The sequence below is a fragment of the Aulonocara stuartgranti genome (assembly GCF_965226115.1).
Source record: "Aulonocara stuartgranti genome assembly, chromosome: 12".
In the NCBI taxonomy this organism is placed as follows: Eukaryota; Metazoa; Chordata; class Actinopteri; order Cichliformes; family Cichlidae; genus Aulonocara; species Aulonocara stuartgranti.
Window position 1 is genome coordinate 1,439,781 of NC_138948.1, and position 21,553 is coordinate 1,461,333.

Below are 21,553 nucleotides of genomic sequence, written 5' to 3' on the forward strand. Positions count from 1 at the left end.
CAAAGTAACATAAACAAGCTAAGTGCCGTTTGTGGACCCTATCTTTAAAATAAATAAATAAAACAAACTAAATCCACGTTGGACAGAGTTGATTGTACATCAGAGGGACAGCTGCTGCTGAGCAGGCTGGAGACAAAGTTAGAGACGTGCAGAGGAGGGAGGGTGGATAGACTGGACAAAGGATGTTAAGATGGAGCCAGGCAGCAGGAAAACAGGAAATCCTCAGAGAAGATCCATGGATGTAGTGAAGGAGGAAGTGCAGAGGAGGCAGATGATCTGCTGTGATAAATCCTAACGGGCTTTTTGGCTCATTAATAACCAACTATTAATAGAAAATTCCAGTGTATTGTGAAGCACTGTCCAAATTCTTTTACAAATACTTGCAAAGGACATAAAACATCCAGATGTTAAACCTGCTAAACACCATTTAAAAAATGTAAATGACTGAAAGCTTCTTTACCTTTTCACAGATCTTCCAAATCTTGATTGGTGGTAGTCGTTTCCCCTAAACGAAACACATCCTGCATTATTTGTTATAGATTACTTTTTACTTAATTTTATTTTGTACAAGTGGTAAAATCTCAAAGTGAAGTCTGAAATCTGTAGGTGCATTCTTCTGTCATGTCACTGGGTCTTTGTCTGGTTCCTCGTCTCGTCTTCTGATTCGCTCCCACCTGTTTCCTCTGCCCTCCTTAGCTGCTGTGTGTTTATTGTCTGAGTCTAACTCCTGTCCTTTGGCTCGTCCTCCCTCATTCTGTGGTTTCACTCGAGTTCTGCTTGTTATCATTTACTCCTGGGTCCACCTCTGTGTTTTTGAAAAGACTTTGGCATTAAAGCTTAAGTGCTGTCTGCGGCACGCCGGGTCAGTATCTGCCTGCTGCACAGGATTACATTACATCTATACAATTCCAGTCACAGTGGCAGAGCCCCACAGTGCTTCTGATAACCAATGTCTATGATACCCACAGGAGCTGTAATGTAGTAATAGCTGTTCCAGTCATAAGATACCTGGTTGTTGAGGTGTTCATAAAGCTTTCATCAAACATGTGTTCAGACAGTCCTTGGAGTCGATGCAGTGCAGCGATGTCAGAGCCGAGCTCCTCCCACTCATCTTCTTTCACCTCTGGAAACATTGAAACACAGTTTAAATTAGTTAAGGGGAACTAAGTGCTGGTTCCAGTTAAGAACCACTCCTAAACTGGATTTGTATGCCCCTAATCAACTATAACAGACATTTTATAAGTGATTGTGGCGCGGCTTCAGCGAGGTGCACGCACCTGAGCGGCATCAATGATCACACTGCGCCTGAATTAAAAGGGTGACTGACGTCCTGTCGTCGTCGTTGTTGTTGGGGAAGTGTTCACGTGTGTGCGTGTAAAGTGACGGCAACTGAGAGTAAAAACAGAACGCTGAAAAACATAGAAATGTGTTTGTCTCTGCTGTGTGCCTTTAAAGTGATCCATGCTCAATCATCCAGGTAAGTCACTCTCCAAACTTTGATCCTGTTCATCTGGACGTTTTCAGTGGGAGAAACGTTTCATCATCATCATCAGGTGACTCCTTCCGTCTCAGCTGACAACAGGTGGCAACCTTATAAACAGCATATTTGCATAATGACAGAAACAATGACTGTTGGGGAATGGCTGCAATCACAGCATTGTAAGATGGTGACAGATGGACCCTTAGGCCCCTCCTCGATTCAGAGATGGTCTTTCCCTTTTCACGTAAATGGCCTCCTTGACTCCGCCCTCAAACCAGCGTTCCTCCCTGTCCAGGATGTTACATCCTCATCATTGAAAGAGTGTCCACTGGCCTGTAGGTGTAAATAGACACCACTCGGTCGTTGTATGCGTCAGTGTACACCTGGCTCTAAAATACTCTACGTTCTTGTTTGTACCTTGCCTAAGGGCTAACCTGTGACCTGTGACATCAGGTCAGGTGGGTGATAATACCAGTGAGATTGGGTACCAAGCTCCAAGTACAAAGAAAGGAGCGCAGAGTGCGACAGAAGCTGACCAGAGAGACAGGATGATGGTGAAGCTGGAAACCTGGAGCCTTCAGTCACCAAGACTACGTGAAGTATCCTCTGAAGGTCAACTAGAAGATGTGAAAGCAGCATTACGGGCAGTCCTCACTGCGACCATCACCAAAACCAACCAGGTGATCAACACTACAGCCATGTGTATGCAAGCAGGCCGCTTGGTGCTATAGCTACAGGAGAGGCTGGATCATTGGATGGTTAGGGGTCAATTTATGATGAAGGTGGAGCAGGACAGTGGAGTTGTGGCCCCATTTTCCTGCTTATTGAACAGAAACTACCACAGAGAGTCCCATTTAATAATTCAGAGCAATAAACGTAATATTTACATTATTGATTTTAAGCAAAGCAGAATGTTGGAAACTTAAGGTAGGATTAATTCAAGCATTATAATATAGTAATACTATCCAAATAGGCTAAAACATCAGTCACTATTACCTTATTATTATTACATTATTCCAATTGAAACTGTATAAAAATGTGAAAATTCAAACTCATTTTTGTATTGTTACAAAGGTATTACACTATTATTACTGACGGCCACCATGAGTTTACTTGAATATTAACTGGTTACTATGTTATAATTGAGTGGTAATAACTTTGAAATGACAACAACTGACTTTCCTGGGGGAACCCACCCGAGCGATTAATACAGTTTTATCCAATCTCTAATCATTATTACAGGATTGTTTCCGTCTTGTTATCCTACCTCTGCCACTTTATTGCAGAATGTAAAACTCAAAGTCAGAATTTCATTGCAGATAACAAAGTGACCAAGAAACCCCAAAATACACTATCTAAGCTGGGCAAGAACAGAACAAGAGACAGAGACAAGAGGTGATGTTCACGGAGAGAGCAAAGAGAGACGCGAACATGACCGGAGAGGTCGGAGGTGAATTAAAACAGGGACACTGAAGACAGAACATGGAGCAGAGACAGACTGTCGGGGTTCCTGGCTCGTTGACCCAGTGTTTTCAGTTTTGTCATTTTAGTTTATTTTTCCACATCAATGTTGTTCTCACTTCCTGTTTTTCCTGTCAGCTCGTCTCACGTGTCGTTAGCCAGATTATGTTCAGCTGTGTCTCTCATCAGTCTGTGTGTTTAAGTCTTCTGTTTCCACTCGTTCAACATCATGTCTTTGAATGTGTCTACGCCATACGTGATCCACTCCAGCCAGTTCAGCTATTTCAGTTCAGTCGGTCCTCCGTTTCATGTCCTGTTCATCCGCTCATCATAACAAACACTAGCCTTCACCTATCTGTGAGTCCAGCGTTTGGGGCCTCCTTTCCTTGCATCCACACACAACACAAGCCCTGGCACAGACTGGCCAAGAAGAACGAACATTACCAGAAACAACACAGAGCTCGTAAAGACTGCTCACATTATGTTTTTAATTTATGTTTAAAGTGAAGTTTAATTTTATATTTTTGGTTTTGGTGCCTAACCAAAGGTAAAACAGATCAGATCGATCGATGGCTGTTAGAAGAATTATTGGAAATCTTGTTATTACGTGTATGATGGGCAATTTCCATTGTAAATATTAATCTATGAAATGAAGTAGTCTTCAAGTACGCTGTCATTCCAGTGGTTGTCATGGTTACTGTCAGCAGACTCACTCATCCACAGTTCAGTGTGTTTATTTAAAGTGACGACTGTAACAGGGCTCATGAAGGTTTGACCAGCAGCAACAACAGAAACAAACTACTCACAGCTCAGGGCCCTGTGCTTCGTACGTCGCTTACTACATCCAAGATCAAATGAAACATCCAAGACCAAACCATCGCGCTAACCGTGAGCTCGCTAATCCGGTTCCCCGAACACACCTGCTGTTGACGATTAGTATAGCTGGACGCAGTAATGTGAGATCACTGGGTGTCGTAAAAGGGGCTACGCATCGATAGTAGAAACATTGATCGGCAACCCTCTGATTGGTCGGCGAAAATGTCGACGGAGCGCGCTCGGCTCGGTATTTGTCGGCAGCAGAGCAAGAACTCTTGATTGAGGGATTTCAGGAGTTTCAGAGTTTAATCAGAACGCAAGGGAACACTGCAAAGGCTGCAAAAGCAAGGAGAGAGGGCTGGCAGAAAGTTGCTGACAAATTAAACTCGTAAGTAATTTAATAATAACAATAATAATGGAGTGGATTGATATAGCGCTTTTCAAGGCACCCAAAGCGCTTTACAATGCCACTATTCATTCACTCTCACATTCACACACTGGTGGAAGCAGCTACGGTTGTAGCCACAGCTGCCCTGGGGCAGACTGACAGAAGCCAGGCTGCCATATCGCACCATCGGCCCCTCTGGCCATCAGCAGTAGGTGGTAGGGTAAATTTATTATATTATATTACATTATATCCTCTTTCACATTAGAGCCACGACAGGACCCACTAGAACATGGGAACAAGTAAAAGTGAAATATAAGAATATTCTACAGAATGGTAATATTTATCACTTATGTTGCTTTTAGTCTCTTGGAAAGAGACCCTGGAATAATCTGTTTGTTTGTTCATAACAGCAACCAAGAAAAGGGCAGAGCAACAAAAGACAGGTGGTGGTCCTGCACCCCCTCATCAACAAGTTGGTTAAGTAAATAATACCCTCACGGGAATATCGATATCTCTCTATGAGCACACTGTCGCGCTGAGCTAAAGGATCCTGTCTGTCCCGCAATATACGCTGGATTCTGGAAACTCTCCTTATCAATCTTGCACCTTCCGCAATGGGTGGCTCGCGTATACGGACAGGACATGGCTGCAACAGGCTTCCCAAATCCACCTTCGCTTTTATAGCCGTGGTCTCTCATCTTGATTACATGAAGTAATTTACTATTACTACTCTGAAATATGAATTACATCTGTAATAATCACATACATGTAATAGAATGATTAATAGTACATTTCCCTTTTTTAGGAAATGACCTGTATGTATCTGTGTGAAATTAATAAAAGGATCAAGTGCTGCATTATCTTTGGTTACATTGATGTTATTTATTTATGGTGAAACAGTGGTAAAATATCGCTGTTGCTTTCGTATGAATGACGCGGGCATACCTGAGTGGCCGCGATCTAATCCTGTTTACATAAAGTAAACCTGCTCCCGAGCAGGTTTACGCTTACGGCTCTGTTGCTATGACAGCAAGTCCCGGATGGGCTTCGGGGAACCGAACGATCCAGGATCACGCGAAATCGTCAACAATCTCATCCAGCTAACTCACTTAGCGAGGTACGAAGAACGGGCCCCAGAACAGTCACTTTAAGCCCATCTTAGTCAACAATCTGGTGTTGAATGACTGGTGTGATAATCAGCCCAGGTACAGACACGCCGCGACAAAGCAAAGTGTGATTAAACAGACAGAGAGAGGAGAGTGCAAAAGTGAGAGCGAGCCATGAGACCAGAGGACCATGATGATGGTAGAGTGATGGTGTCCTCCTGTTCTTGGAAAGTCTGGACTGCTGTACAAATGTTTGAAGTACAAACTAGCAAGAACACAAGCACAGACCTGCTTACTTGGGTATTGAGCAACAACTTTGTCTGAGTCTCTTGTTGCTGCGTGCCTCGTGCTTCTTTGTAGTTCCTAGTGTGTAAGTTCCTGGTTTCTGCCTTGAATGAGTTTTTGTACGCTGTTCCTGTGGCTTCCATCAATGAAGTGTGATACAAAATTTGTGTTTTATCTAACCTTTGTATACTGCTGATATGTAATTGTAACTTTCTTGTACAAATAAAGATGGGAAACAAGTGTAAGCTTTGCTCCGGGTCACGACACGCTTCATTATGAAGCTCAGCTCAACACGAGGGTGAGAACTTCACTCCAACCAGCCGAACAAAGACTGTATCCTCACCATGGGCCTGATTAACATGCGTGGTTAACATGACTATCAGAAATGTCTTGTGGTCCAGTTACTGCAACAAACAATGAAATAAAACAGCAGCAACAAACAGAACACGATACAGTGATCCAGACTCTAAACTTTGTTTGATGTTAGTGAAGAACCTGCGAGCATCAGGGATTTTACTCTAAACGTCTTTTCTCACAATCGATCCAGCTTCTCCATCATAAAAAATTATGTTCTGAAGAGAAGCCGAATGTTAGTTGCAGTATTCAGGATTCTCATCCAGTGATGTCAGCTCCAAGATGTTACAATATAGACATCTATCCATCCATTCTGGTCTGTTTATCCTTATCAGGGTCGCTGGAGCCTATCCCAGCTGTCATAGGGCAGGGGACACCATGAACAGGTCACCAGAATAAGGAGGAAGTCTCTTACCGAACTCTTCAGTGAGGCCGAGGAGGCTGAAGATGACCAGGAGCTTCCAACTCCAGCAGCCCTGCCTCTGTCCTGGCATGGCCCTGCAAAATATGATTAACATTCAATTCAATTAAATTTTATTTATATAGCGCCAAATCACAACAACAGTTGCCCCCAAGGCGATTTATATTGTACAGTAGATCGTACAATAACAGAGAAAAACCCAACAATCATATGACCCTCTATGAGCAGCACTTTGGCGACAGTGGGAAGGAAAAACTCCCTTTTAACAGGAAGAAACCTCCGGCAGAACCAGGCTCAGGGAGGGGCGGGGCCATCTGCTGTGATTGGTTGGGGTGAGAGAAGGAAGACAGGATAAAGACATGCTGTGGAAGAGAGACAGAGGTTAATAACAGATATGATTCAGTGCAGAGAGGTCTGTTAACACATAGTGAGTGAGAAACGTGACTGGAAATGTCACGACCTGCGGGATCGGCAAGGCGCTGATCAGCATCTCTTCACTCCTAGCCCTCCTTCTCTTCTCTTTTTCCTCTCCTTCTCCCCTGTTTTGCCGGGGCGGAACTCATGGCGGGTTCACGCCCTCAGTCCACGCCTTCCCGGATCGTGCACACCTGGGCCTCATCAGACCAGCTGGTATATTAGAAGGAGGAGATCAGCTGTTCAACGCTGGATTGTTGTGAAGACTCTAGTCAGTACACGTCAAGCCCAAGTTTCGCATGCTTCCGTCTCAGAAAGTTAACATGTGTCTCTGTGTTCTAGATTCCCCGGACCTGTCCCCATGTTTCCCCGTGTGGAGTGTGGAAGGAGTGACTGGTCACTAGCGGAGAGAGAGAGAGGTTGGAGTGCGCGCGTGTGTGATTCCCTTGTTTTTCCTGGAACCCTGCCTCTCACATCTTGTATATAGCACTATCCTCGCACTGTCTGTTAATACACTTGGTGAAGATCTTGTAAATAAACCATCTCTGTTAAAACACAACTCCGGAGTCCTGCGAGTGGATCCTCAGAGCAACCCGTGACAGGAAAGGAAAAACTCAATGCATCATGGGAATCCCCGGCAGCCTACGTCTATTGCAGCATAACTAAGGGAGGATTCAGGGTCACCTGGTCCAGCCCTAACTATATGCTTTAGCAAAAAGGAAAGTTTTAAGCCTAATCTTGAAAGTAGAGATAGTGTCTGTCTCCTGAATCCAAACTGGAAGCTGGTTCCACAGAAGAGGGGCCTGAAAACTGAAGGCTCTGCCTCCCATTCTACTTTTAAATACTCTAGGAACAACAAGTAGGCCTGCACAGTGGCATGTCAGGAAATTTTTTGTTGGGGGGGGCAGGTAGGGGCACAGATTTGGAGAAGGGTGGCAGATGTAATTGGCAGATAATGTTAAAAAAAATTCTACCAACCGTTAACCATAATCCAATAACCCTGTAAACCTAATGACCGAATGTGCTTTTAACTCTTATTAGAATGAGATTTTAACCACTACGGTGCAAAGTTTTTAGATACTGCGTTGATAAAGTACAAGAGATACAATCAGTCAGTGTTTACTCAGCATTCAAGGACAGCAATATTTGCATAGTATTTTTACTGACATATAGTGCACATATGTTTTGGGCAAAAACATTTTTGAATATTAAAATACGAACATTTGTAACATACAATTGGCAAATATGCCAATGTAAAACTTTATCTGCCTGTTAAAAAAAGAAGATAATCTTCTCACAAACTGGTGTTTGATTTTGAAACAGGAAAAAAGTGGGGAAACAACTGAAAAGACTAACATTTGAATAAAACCTGAAAGCAAGTAAATACTTTCTATGCTGCCTTATGGTAAACGTTGGTAATATTGATAAAGAACAACACTGGCTGATGATGAAATACAGTCAGCTGGCAGTCAGCCACCACCTCTCATTGTTCATGCCGTTACAAAAAAACCAAACAAACTCATCAGCCCACCGGGCAAATGCCCGGTATGGTCAGTCCAGGTAAGTTAAGTCGCGTCTTCTGTCCTTGTAGTTGCTGGTCCGTCTGTGTATCTACCATGTTCCACTCGTGTGTCTCCCTGCTGTCTACCGTCGTCTGCCTCTGCTTGCCCTTCTCGTTTGGCTCTCAGCGAAGGCGGTCGCACTTTTTCTCCTCTCCTCTCCCTTATCTTCCCTGCTTAGCTTCTTATGTCCTTGTCTTGTCTCGTGTTTTTACTTCTCCCTGGAACACTCTCTCACAGTCTGTTTCTAAAGCCTAAAGAGAATTATGGATTTGATCAACTGGTCTCTGAATGCAATTGACACGCTCTTATCAACGAGAAGCCCCGGGTCGGGAGAGCCCGAGTACCCTGGACGGACTTTCCCTGCCGGATACACGATGGACGGGTGGCATAACTGGAGGGTCGTGTGCCTGGTGGGACTGTCGATCGAGGACGCTGAAGATATCTACCTATTCGGAACCATGATAACAGGGTTCTTACTGATCGGAGCTGGCTTGGCCCTGACTTATCGGAGAATTAAGAAAGCAGAACCGGCTATTCAAACCCCCCCAAGGCTGCCCGCTGGGATTGAAACGCTGGGACGAGACGCGACTTTTCAGAACGGGCCCACTGAGTGCAGCATGGTTAAGATCTTGGAGAAGCTTACGGCTGCAGTGAATACTCAGAACAACACCTCTGAGCGTATATTAGATCAGCTCACTGTAACATTGAATATTTAGTATTTACTGCTGTTTACACTTAGCTAGATTAATGCGATGGTGTTGTGTTTAATATGTTGCTTTGTTTTTTTTTTTGGTTTTTTTTGCTTGTTTTCTATTCTTCTCTCAACAGGTGATCCAGGAGATTTTTATTTTTTTTCTCCCCCCTTTCTCACTGTCCCTCTCCCCTTCTGTTTTTCCTTTCCTTCCTCTTTCTCTCTCCCTTTCCTATCCCTCACTCATGTCTGTCCCGTCTGTAACATCTGGAAATAAAATATAATAAATAATAAAAACAAAGATCGACCAAATGGACCAATACGGCAATGCCACGATGATCCATTTGGCAAAGTAAATCCATTGGGTATCCTTGTTGGTCTTCAGACAACAATTCTGACGGCTAAAGAACCAAGTGGAACAGGCAGAAAAGAAAAAAAAATTTCTGAGACCTCACTGTGGTCGTGAGGTCTCAGAATCTGCTCTCTGGGCACAAGAATGACAACACCATGGAGCGTAAGCTTGATAACATCATGGAAAAGCTCGCGGCTCTCCAACGGGAAATTGAGAGACCTATGTCGGTGTCGGAGTGTTAAAGAACAGCTCTTAAATTATCATGAGTTGTTCGCATAAAAGAAAAACCACCATCACTTCATGCGGCTACCCATTCGGCGCCAGCTGTGGGCTCAAGGCTGGAGCCGAACAAAAAACACCCTGATAACGACTGTGTTGTGACTGTTCCTCCCATCCTATGCAAGGCCACCTGAGTTGGCTGGAAGACTGTTTACTTAGGGCGAAGGACACTGTCTCAGCTTGACTCTGGACACGCACACACATACACACATACTGATATGCACACACTGATCCCCCTGCCTTTCCAAACGCCTTCGATACTTGTTCCCTCCTGGGAACACGGCGGGTCTGTGTGCTGCGCTGGAATGATACCGCTGTGCAGGGCGGCTGCTGAGTTCGCTTCGTATTACTCCTCACCAACCACCCAACCCTGTGGCTTGTCAAGTCTTTCATAATGTTGTGCTGTGGACATTTATGTGCTTTTCTGTGCAGAGGAGTTTTTGTTTCCTGCTCTCATGCTGTCCTCCTGTAGCCCAGCATGAGTAGAGGTCTCTGTCTTTCCTCTTGTACTTTCCCATTGTAGTGTACATTTCAGTGTTTTTCTGTAACACGACCGATCTCCGACCTGTATCCCCATGTGATGTCTGTGTTGTGTGTGTAAGGTCTGGGGGGGGGGGGGGGGGGGGGGGTGTTCCATTTCACTGCAGGGCAACCTGCATGTGACGAATAAAGATCGATTGATTGGATTGGATTGAATTGAATATTCATGTTCGCGTTTTTGTTCATGCTCAGTAGTTTAGTTTATCTTCATTTGCCATTTTCTCCCTGAGCTTTGTATTCAATAAATCACTTTCACTCCTTCACGACTGCCTGTGTTTGGATCCTCCTTTATTTCTTCCACATGGCTCACTCTACTCGCCGTGACACCATCTCTGAGTGAGTCTCACAGACCTGAATGTGCTTCAAGTCATTTATTATTCTTAACGTGTTTGATCTGCTGCTCACCCATACACCGCAAACAAGCGCAAGAAAAGGGTTTGGACTGTATTTTTATACGTTTTACAGCTTTTACTACAGATGAAAACCTCCCTCATGGTTATTCATACTACACAAAGTCATTAGCAATAACAAAATTAACCTGTTGAACCCCAGTGCCCTGGGACTCGAGGTGATCTGTTACTTAAATATAAACGTGTGGTTTCCATGGAAATATCAGAATTTCAGCAACACTAAACAGGTAAAACAGATAAAATGATTACAGAGCAGGCAAACTGATTCCTAAACACAAAGCGTGGATCGTTCTCCCGACGGCACGTACTCAAGACATGCTGTTGGTGCTGAAACCCGACAGCTCACAGATCCTGAAGCTGCAGGTTTCATCACTCAAAACAAGAGCCAAACTCTGTTGATGTTTGATAAATATCGTCATGAATTCCCTCTGACTTTGGCTTTTACTTCCTGCACTCTCCCTCTCAGTGTACTCAGAGACCATTTTACCTGCATTATTCAACTGCTGATCAAGCACCAGTCTACCGTTGTGTTCAGTGATGTCGGACAGTTTTAAAAAAACAAAAACAAAACCTTTGACAGGAAAGTGTACCGCTGTTCAACATCGAAGAAATTTCAGCTTCATGAATTTTGTGAAATTGTAAAACGCTTAGCTCTATCTCCAATAAAACCTGTGTAACTTTGTGAAAAACAGAAAAAATCTGTGTATCAATTTCTACCTTAGAGATTAATGGAGAGGAGTTATGAATATTAAATATTAAATAGAATAAAACAACAAAAACTGACAGTGTGGGCAATGAGCTAGCAGAAACTTTTCTGTAATTTTATTTCTTACAGTTTAAGTCCAAAGAGTCGTGCTGACAGAGTTCTCTGTCTTTATCATGTCTGAAACTTACAGTGACAGGAAGGTCAAAGTGGGCAGTACGTGGGCCGCAATGGAAAATGAAAGTTTAGACATATAGATTTAATCAGAGGTTCCTTAGATGCCTGTACTATAAAGTTTCATAATATATGTATACGTGTATATATATATATATATATATATATATATATATATATATATATATATATACACACTCAACAAAAATATAAACGCAACACCTTTGTTACTGCTCCCATTCCCCATGGGATGGACGCAGAGACCTAAAATTCATTCCAGATACACAATATAACCATCCCTCCCAAACAGTGGTCACAAATCAGTCCAAATGTGTGGTAGTGGGCACACCTGCTATATTGAGATAATCCATCCCACCTCACAGGTGTGCCACATCAGGATGCTGATCTGACATCATGAGTAGTGCACAGGTGTACCTCAGACTGCCCACAACAAAAGGCCACCCTGGAATGTGCAGTTTTTTGCGCTATTGGGGGTCTGGGGACCCAGAACCGGTCAGTATCTGGTGTGACCACCATTTGCCTCATGCAGTGCAACACATCGTCGCATGGAGTCTATCAGATTGTCAATTGTGGCCTGTGGAATGTTGGTCCACTCCACTTCAATGGCTGTGCGAGGTTGTTGGATATTCGTGGGAACTGGTACACGCTGTCGTATACGCCGGTCAAGCACATCCCGAACATGCTCAATGGGTGACATGTCCGGTGAGTATGCTGGCCATGCAAGAACTGGGACATTCTCAGCTGCCATCTGCCCTGAACAATGTGAACCATGATTCATCCGTGAAGCGCACACCTCTCCAACGTGCCAGACGCCATCGAATGTGAGCATTTGCCCACACAAGTCTGTTACGGCGACGAGCTGGAGTCAGGTCAAGACCCCGATGAGGACGACGGGCATGCAGTTGAGCGTCCCTGAGACGGTTTCTGACAGTTTGTGCAGAAATTGTTTGGTTGTGCAAACCAATTGTTCCAGCAGCTGTCTGGGTGGCTGGTCTCAGACGATCTTGGAGGTGAACCTGCTGGATGTGGAGGTCCTGGGCTGGTGTGGTTACACGAGGTCTGCGATTGTGAGGCCGGTTGGATGTGCTGCCATATTCTCTGAAACGCCTGTGGAGACGGCTTATGGTTGAGAAATGAACATTCAATGCACGGGCGACAGATCTGGTTGACATTCCTGCTGTCAGCATGCCAGTTGCACGCTCCCTCATTGCTTGTGGCATCTGTGGCATTTTGCTGTGAGACAAAACTGCACATTCCAGGGTGGCCTTTTGTTGTGGGCAGTCTGAGGTACACCTGTGCACTACTCATGATGTCAGATCAGCATCCTGATGTGGCACACCTGTGAGGTGGGATGGATTATCTCAATATGGCAGATGTGCCCACTACCACACATTTGGACTGATTTGTGACCACTGTTTGGGAGGGATGGTTATATTGTGTATCTGGAATGAATTTTAGGTCTCTACATCCATCCCATGGGGAATGGGAGCAAAAACAAAAGTGTTGCGTTTATATTTTTGTTCAGTGTATATATATATATATATATATATATATATATATATATATATATATATATATATATATCCATCCTATCCTATGGATAGTATAGGATCATGGCCAAGCTTGAAACCTGGATCCCCCGTAGCCGGTTACCAAGATTACGTGAAGTACCCTCAGAAGGTCTGCTAGATGATGTTAATGCAGCACTACGGACAATACCTACAACCACGATTACCGACACTAACAAGCTGATCTACAATACGGCAGCAGTGATCAGTGAGATGCTTGGCTACAAGTTGAACAGCCACAAGGGGCAGTACCCTCCATGGAGAAGGAGGCTAGAGAGCAAGATCAAAGTAGCACGGAGGGAGGTTAGCCAACTAACGGAGTTGCAGAAAGGTGCGACAAAGAAGGTGCATAAGAAATACAGCAAGCTGTCCATACCTGAGGCCTTGGAAACTGCCAAGCAAAGACTCACAGCCTTGGCCAGCTGCTTGAGGAGGTACACCAGAGAGATAGAAGGCAGGAGAATAAACCAGCTGTTCTCCACAGAACCAGCAAAGGTGTACTCTCAGTGGCAAGGGAACAATAAGAGAACAGCACCACCAAGGCTGGAGACGGAGCAATACTGGAAGAGCATATGGGAGAAGGACGCAATCCATAACGGCAATGCTCAGTGGCTAGTGGATCTGAGGGCAGACCACAGCGACCTCCCTGAACAGGGTCCAGTAACCATCACAGTGGCAGATATCCAAGAAAGGGTCTCCAGTATGAAGAGTTGGACAGCACCAGGGCCCGACATGGTTCACGCCTACTGGCTGAAGAAGCTGACTGCACTCCACGAGCGTCTGGCAGCACAAATGAACCAGCTGCTAGTTAATGGGAGACACCCGGAATGGCTAACCGAAGGTCGGACGGTCCTGATCCCCAAGGACCCCAAGAAGGGACCGGTCCCCTCCAACTACCGACCAATAACCTGCCTCAGTACTACATGGAAGCTCCTGTCAGGCATCATATCGGCTAAGATAAACAGGCACATGGGTCAATACATGAGCGGGACACAGAAAGGAATTGGCAAGAATACCAGAGGCGCAAAACACCAGCTACTGGTAGACAGAACAGTCAGCCGAGACTGCAAGACCAGACTGACCAACCTGTGCACGGCCTGGATTGATTACAAGAAGGCCTATGACTCAATGTCCCACAGCTGGATACTGGAATGCCTAGAATTGTACAAGATCAATGGGACCCTAAGAGCCTTCATCAGGAACTCAATGGGGATGTGGCGTACAACACTAGAGGCCAACTCCAAGCCCATAGCACAAGTCACCATCAAGTGCGGGATCTACCAAGGAGATGCTCTGTCCCCACTGCTGTTCTGCATAGGCCTGAACCCCCTCAGTGAGATCATTAACAAGACTGGCTACGGATACCGACTACGGAACGGAGCAGTTGTCAGCCACCTCCTGTACATGGATGACATCAAGCTGTATGCCAAGAGTGAACGAGACATCGATTCACTGATCCACACTACCAGGCTATACAGCAATGACATTGGAATGTCGTTCGGGCTGGAGAAGTGTAGTCGGATGGTAACAAAGAGAGGGAAGGTAGTCAGAACTGAGGGGATTGAACTACCAGAAGGCAACATTGCAGACATAGAGGACAGTTACAAGTACCTGGGGATCCCGCAGGCGAATGGGAACAATGAAGAGGCCGCTATAAAAGCTGCAACCACCAAGTACCTGCAGAGGGTCAGGCAAGTCCTGAGGAGTCAGCTGAACGGTAAGAACAAGATCCGGGCCATCAACACGTACGCCCTGCCCGTGATCAGGTACCCTGCTGGGGTAATAGGCTGGCCAAAGGAGGAGATAGAAGCCACTGACATAAAGACAAGAAAGCTCCTTACCATGCATGGAGGGTTTCACCCCAAGTCCAGCACCCTGAGGCTGTACGCTAAGCGGAAGGAAGGGGGCCGGGGACTGGTGAGTGTCAGCACCACAGTCCAGGATGAGACAAGGAACATCCAAGAATACATTGGGAAGATGGCCCCAACTGACCGAGTGCTCAGTGAATACCTCAGGCAGCAGAAACCCAAGAAAGAGGAGGGAGACGAGGAACCATCATGGAAGGACAGAGCCCTGCACGGTATGTACCACCGGCAGATAGAGGAGGTGGCTGATATCCAGAAATCCTACCAGTGGCTGGACAAAGCTGGACTGAAAGACAGCACAGAGGCACTAATCATGGCAGCACAAGAACAAGCTCTGAGTACAAGATCCATAGAGGCTGGGGTCTATCACACCATGCAAGACCCCAGGTGCAGGCTGTGTAAAGATGCCCCAGAGACAATCCAGCACATAACAGCAGGGTGCAAGATGCTAGCAGGCAAGGCATACATGGAACGCCATAACCAAGTGGCCGGCATAGTGTACAGGAACATCTGTGCCGAGTATAACCTGGAAGTCCCGAGGTCAAAATGGGAGATGCCCCCAAGGGTGGTGGAGAATGACCGAGCTAAGATCCTGTGGGACTTCCAGATACAGACGGACAAAATGGTGGTGGCTAACCAACCGGACATAGTGGTGGTAGACAAACAGAAGAAGACGGCCGTAGTGATCGATGTAGCGGTTCCGAATGACAGCAACATCAGGAAGAAGGAACACGAGAAGCTGGAGAAATACCAAGGGCTCAGAGAAGAGCTCGAGAGGATGTGGAGGGTGAAGGTAACGGTGGTCCCCGTGGTAATCTGAGCACTCGGTGCGGTGACTCCCAAGCTAGGCGAGTGGCTCCAGCAGATCCCGGGAACAACATCGGAGATCTCTGTCCAGAAGAGCGCAGTCCTGGGAACAGCTAAGATACTGCGCAGGACCCTCAAGCTCCCAGGCCTCTGGTAGAGGACCCGAGCTTGAAGGATAAACTGCCCGCAGGTTTTTTGGTTTATATATAAAAAAAAAAAACACCCAGCATATATATATATATATATATATATATATATATATATATATATATATATATGAATTATTTTTATATTTATACCACATCACACATTTATCTTATCTTTTACTACACAAATACGTATTATTACAGGCAGGGCCGTTGCTAGCCATTTGGGTGCCCTAAGCACAAATGCTTTATGGTGCCCCCCCCCCCGCCACTGAAAAAAAAAAAAAAAACATTAATACTTTTGAATTTCTCAGTGGAATTTGTTTAATTAAATAACAACAAACATGACAGTTAAACAAATAAATAAGGTTAAAGGAGGTTAAAAATACTGTTACAAATAAATACTGAAACAAAAATTGAACATTGGAACAAGAACAAAGAGCCTGGCAATAATGTGTAATTTTTTTTATAAAAAAATAATATATATAATATAATAGTATTATTATTAATATATTTACAAATAGTTTCACAATAGAATTTAAATAAGAAACTTAAATAAGAAAAATAAGAATTTGAACACAAAAGCCACATTCCTTAAGTAACTATGTTAAACATTTTTACAATTCGTTGTCAGAGTATGCCCTAGACTCTAGGGCATACTCTGACAACCAGAAAATGCAGGCGTGTGCCTCTCTAGGGCCTAGAGAGGCACACGCCTGCATTTTCTGGTTGCAAAATCAGCTATAAGGTCATCATATGATAGCTTCTGAGCCACGTCACCATTGATGCTGATAACAGCCAGACCACTTAAACGTTCCTGCCCCATTGATGAACGCAGGTACGTTTTAATGAGTTTGAGCTTTGAAAAGCTTCGCTCAGCAGAGGCAACTGTGACAGGCAGGGTCAGTGCAATACGCAGAGCAATCCACAGATTGGGATATACCTCTTGAAGCTGATTGTCATGTAAAAATGACAGCATTTCCAAAGCAGACGTCTGTGGTGGCAGCTGAGGAAGGTTGATGATTTCCTGCATCATCTCAGGTCCATCAATGTCAGCTACTCCCTTATCTGTCAGTGTCTTCTGTACTTCAGTGGGATTGTTGCAGGGTCTACAATGGCTGGTGGTTGATGTCCAGGGATGGCACTACTACTGGATGGTTCATCCTGTCCTTGAGATCCTCCTTGAACATATTTAAGCATTGACCCTGCATACAAGAGAAAATATTCAGGGATTTTACAGAAATACAATTTTGAAACTACAGTAGGCCTACGAAAGATTGCATTATAAGACTAATAAATTAAGTAAGTCACTGGTACATTTAAAAATTACTAACTATATTTTACATGTATAGATTTTCATAATGGCAAATGGCAATATAAACATGCTGTACATAATTTGATATAAATGCGCAAGTAGGAAATCTATATTACTGGAAGATATAGGTTTCATATTACAGTTTCACCAACAGATGTCGCCCTTGATCTATGAACCTAAAGAAAGACGAGAACTATTTATGTGTTCAGACGTCAATGGCATAAATAAGATATGCGTCTTTATAGATATCCTGAAATGCAGCAACATACAAAGTAATCTTGTCTAATCTGATAATAATACTTGTCTGCATCACTGACCTATCCCAAAGTTAAGGTTAATCAGTAGCATGCATGACGTTAGCCAGCTAGCAACCTGAGGAGGGAAATGCTAGTCTCACGAATCACGATAACGTTAGCAATCGTGAGTCACGATTGCTAACGTTATCTGAAAACCGTCAATTGAGTGACCATGATGAGTTGCTTTTAGTAGTCCATTCTATATTCATATCCACAACGTAAACAAACTACCCAACATCAATCATTTGCAACATTTGTTAACACAGTATGAACACTGCTAACAGGAGCTATCACAGAGTTGACGGACATGAGCGTGCAAGCAAGGGCTACAATAATGAACTTTTTTTATTATTATTATTTAAACATTGCCTTACCGGCAAGCGACGCCTGAGTTTCATCACGCTTCCTCTTCTTCTTTCTTTTCTCCGCTCCCGACTCCTGTTGCCGTTTCGAGGCCATGTTCAAACAGGTGTTTACCAATTATAGAACAGACCACTGGGAGTGGGGGGGCACCAGGAGGAGACTGGAGACAGGGCACAAAGCAGATTCACCCCTTTTCTCGGGAAAATTGTTTTATGTTGCTTTTGTATTGTTTAACCATATTAATGCATATGATATTTATAGTATTAATATGGTTTACTTTTTTTTTTTTACGACCCTGATTTTTTTGGTGCCCTACGCAGTGTGCGTTATGTGCGTTTGCGGAGCTACGGCACTGATTACAGGAAAATGCGACATCCGTGCAATACAAAACATACCCCCCTCCCAGGAATGTGTGTGGGGGATGGTCTTCCAGCCAGTTAGGCAGGAGGACAGGAAATAAGTTGTGTGTGTAGAAAGAAGGGGTTGATTGTCTGTCTTCTCTTGCAGGAAAAGATCGGAGGAATGGACAAGGTCGGGTAAAACTTTTTATTAACATTAATTACAATGCATGTTCATAATAGGAGTCATACACTCCTCGTTAGAAGGATATAAGCACTAACCCCACAGTGTGGAGGGTTAAAAATAAGAATAAGGCGAGTTTAGTGTTGAAAGTAAAACTGCTACACCCTTACGTAGGAAGAGGCCTTGGCCTTGTGTGTAACAGGATGTTCCTGCTGACAGAAAACTGACCAGAAATAGAAACTTTAAGGTGTTGGTTAAAGCTGACATCAGTGTGGAAATAAAAGCTGCGTAGTAACAACTGCAGAGAAGGCAGAAGTTTTCTCATATGGGACAAGATCCGTGGTTGGGAGGCTAAGTCTAAACCACAGCATCTCCCGGTCGACGGCCAATCACAAACATTACCTGTTAATATTTACTCTGAGTTATGAACTGTGCTTCACTTCTCTGTGTGACACGTCCACAGGTGTGTGACCCCAATCTTTAACTGTCTGACGATAAAATAGTGTGAACTACTAGACTGTCTCCAGTTCTCTGAGTAAAAGAAGAAAACGACACAGATCCTTCTGAATGTAGAAGCCAGAATGCTTACAGTGCTGAAGTCACTTTTTTGCTTCCAGTACAGACGTCATAAACACTTAAGAAGTCTCACCTGGATACACAACCGCGGTTAAAGAATAATCCTTTGGTCAGTGTTTAACTTGACAGCCTTTGTCAAGTTAACCGAAGTTTTGTTTCCTGCACATTTAAGCTGTGTAACAATGCATGTATCATATAAATGATAAAAACATTTATCACACAGCTGGAAATTGGAATAAAAAAGTTCATAATTACATTTTTTACCTCTTGCTTTACTCACCTGTAAAATGTAATCCTGGTCTTTGGATGTTAGAGTTCAGCTGGAGTGTGAGTTCATGCGTGAGATGGTAGCACCCTTCCACATCATCACAAGTTTCTGTGAGTTGTTTTCTTTCAGTTCTCTTTTTTATCATGCAGAGCAGACCTGCCCCTTTGGGCTGGGACTGTGAGAGACGCCAGACATGAGTTTTGTAGGCAGACACACAAACTTCAATCTATACTGGAAAATAAACAATATTCAAGAAAAACATAAATATTTATATAGATAAGATGTTTTATAATATTCAAACATCTCAGTTACATACTGAGATGTTTGAATATTGCTATAACCTGTAATGTTGTGGTGCTTTGTGTCTGTGAAGGTTCTCAGTCATCCAGGTCATCGTAGTCTAAGGAGCTTGGAAAGAAAAGCGTCTGGACTGGATGTTTCATGCAAGAAGCTTCTTCAGTTCTAAGAGCAACTTTTAGGCCCTATGAGAATGTCCCCAAGAGGGTCATGGACCCTCTGTTGCTCCTCTAATCACGTGCTTTCACATCAGACATAGTGCATGCAAACTTTCCTCCATGAGAAAGGAAGTGGGTTCCAGGAAAGCGGGGTCAGGACTTTCTGTTAAACTCTAAAAATGAAACTTAGTTGATTCTAGGAATGAAGTGAAAGCAGCACAGAGCTGAATAAACCCGGTGTTCAGGTAATGTGCCAGAAAATTATTTCTGATGTTTGTGTTTTATGTCAAATATGTTTGCTTATATCAGTGAATACACTGTAGTCAAAATGTAAAGAGGTTATACAGTCCAGGAATTAGTAGCTTCGCTCTCTTCCAAATAAATGAACAGTCTCTTGTTTTTATGATAGTTTCTTTTAATTTTATTTCCATGTCATGTTTCATGTCCTCCCTTACGACCCAGCCACAGTTCTGGCTCCCACAGGCCGGCTGTGCCCATGTGGCACACGTTTGATGGTTGATATTGTTTCTTCACATGTTCAAGACTGAACAGGTTTACTCAAGTGTTTCTGTGAGAGTCACACTGGAAGTTTTAATATTTGGTGTCTTTCATTTGTAGTTTATAATTAGAAGTTAAGCTTAAATGGGCACAATTAGTAAACATCTTCACTATTTAATTACTTATTTATTTTACTTATTTATTTAATTACAAATGAAGTTTATAGTGCATGCAAACACAAAGTGAAAGCTAGTGGATAAAATGAGAAAGGAAGTGGCTTCCAGGAAAGCGGGGTGAGGACTTTCTGTTAAACTCTAAAAATGAAACTTAGTTGATTCCAGGAATGAACTGAAAGCAGCACAGAGCTGAATAAACCCAGTGTTCAAGTGTTGTGCCAGGAAATTATTTCTAATGTTTGTGTTTTTATAAAAGTTAAGCTTAAATAGGCACAATTAGTAAACATCTTCACTATTTAATTACTTAACTGTAAAAGTAACGATATTAACAGCGACCTTCTCCTTTCATCTTGAACAGCGTCCTGTCATTTCTGTCATCGAGTAAATGAAATGGTCACGGCCAAACCCGGTAAAAGACTCACAAGTGGAGCGCACACAGAGACTGTGGAGAGCGTGACTACAAGACTTTATTTACACCATTTTCACAAAGACAACTGAATGTGAGCGATGAACTAATGATGCACAGAGCCTAGAAGAAAAACATAAAGGGTACACCAGGGTAAACCTCCGCCTACCCCACTCCTGCTTTACAGGTGAAAATAGAGCAACAGGACCGCTGAGTCTTTGACTTTATTTATTTTCTGCTGTGTTTTACTTGCATCTATTTGAAAGACTGAGTGTAAACACAAAAATATTTTATTTTATGTGCTGGAATGTGCAGAAAATAGGTTTAAATGTTAAACAAATTTCTTCCAGTCAGAGAATGTTGCATATAATTAAATTTTTGCTTGATGCATAAAGTTAAAAGATTAAAACTAATAAAACAAGTTTTAAAAAGAGACTTTTCCATTTGATTACATTTTGTATGATGGATTATGCAGGAAGTAGAATTGGGCTGAAAGATCTATCACTTTATCACCTCTTCAGGTTGTAAATCGTGTTTTTAAAAAGTAACTAAGTAACTAAGTAATTAATTACTTTTGAAAATAAGTAATCAGTAATTAGTTACTGATTACTTTTTTCAAGTAACTTGACCAACACTGGTGGCGACCGTGCTCTGGTGGAAAACCGCAGCACTCACCTGGACCATGACATGAAATAATAGTAGAATTACAAAGAAACAGATCAGTGGACTGTCAGTACATATCAGTTCATACAGATGGCACATTTCATAGTCCTTTCGTGTATCTTTAACGTACACCATGTTACTCTGTTTGTGTCGGGGACCCGATCCTTGGGGT

General features: G+C 43.4%; 1 protein-coding gene across 1 annotated transcript in view; it reads right to left on the bottom strand.

Annotated features, from left to right (window-relative positions):
* Window positions 1–19,277, bottom strand: part of LOC309719711 (uncharacterized protein) — a 31,883-nt gene extending 12,606 nt beyond the window's left edge. Inside the window, exons 1-4 of the mRNA XM_082556013.1 lie at window positions 19,196–19,277; window positions 6,306–6,388; window positions 1,009–1,123; window positions 461–505 (exon numbers count right to left, since the gene is read on the bottom strand). Coding sequence (XP_082412139.1) covers window positions 461–505; window positions 1,009–1,123; window positions 6,306–6,384 — 239 coding nt within the window. The 5' untranslated portion in view covers window positions 6,385–6,388; window positions 19,196–19,277. The remainder of the gene's footprint in view (window positions 1–460; window positions 506–1,008; window positions 1,124–6,305; window positions 6,389–19,195) is intronic.
* Window positions 19,278–21,553: the final 2,276 nt, after the last annotated feature.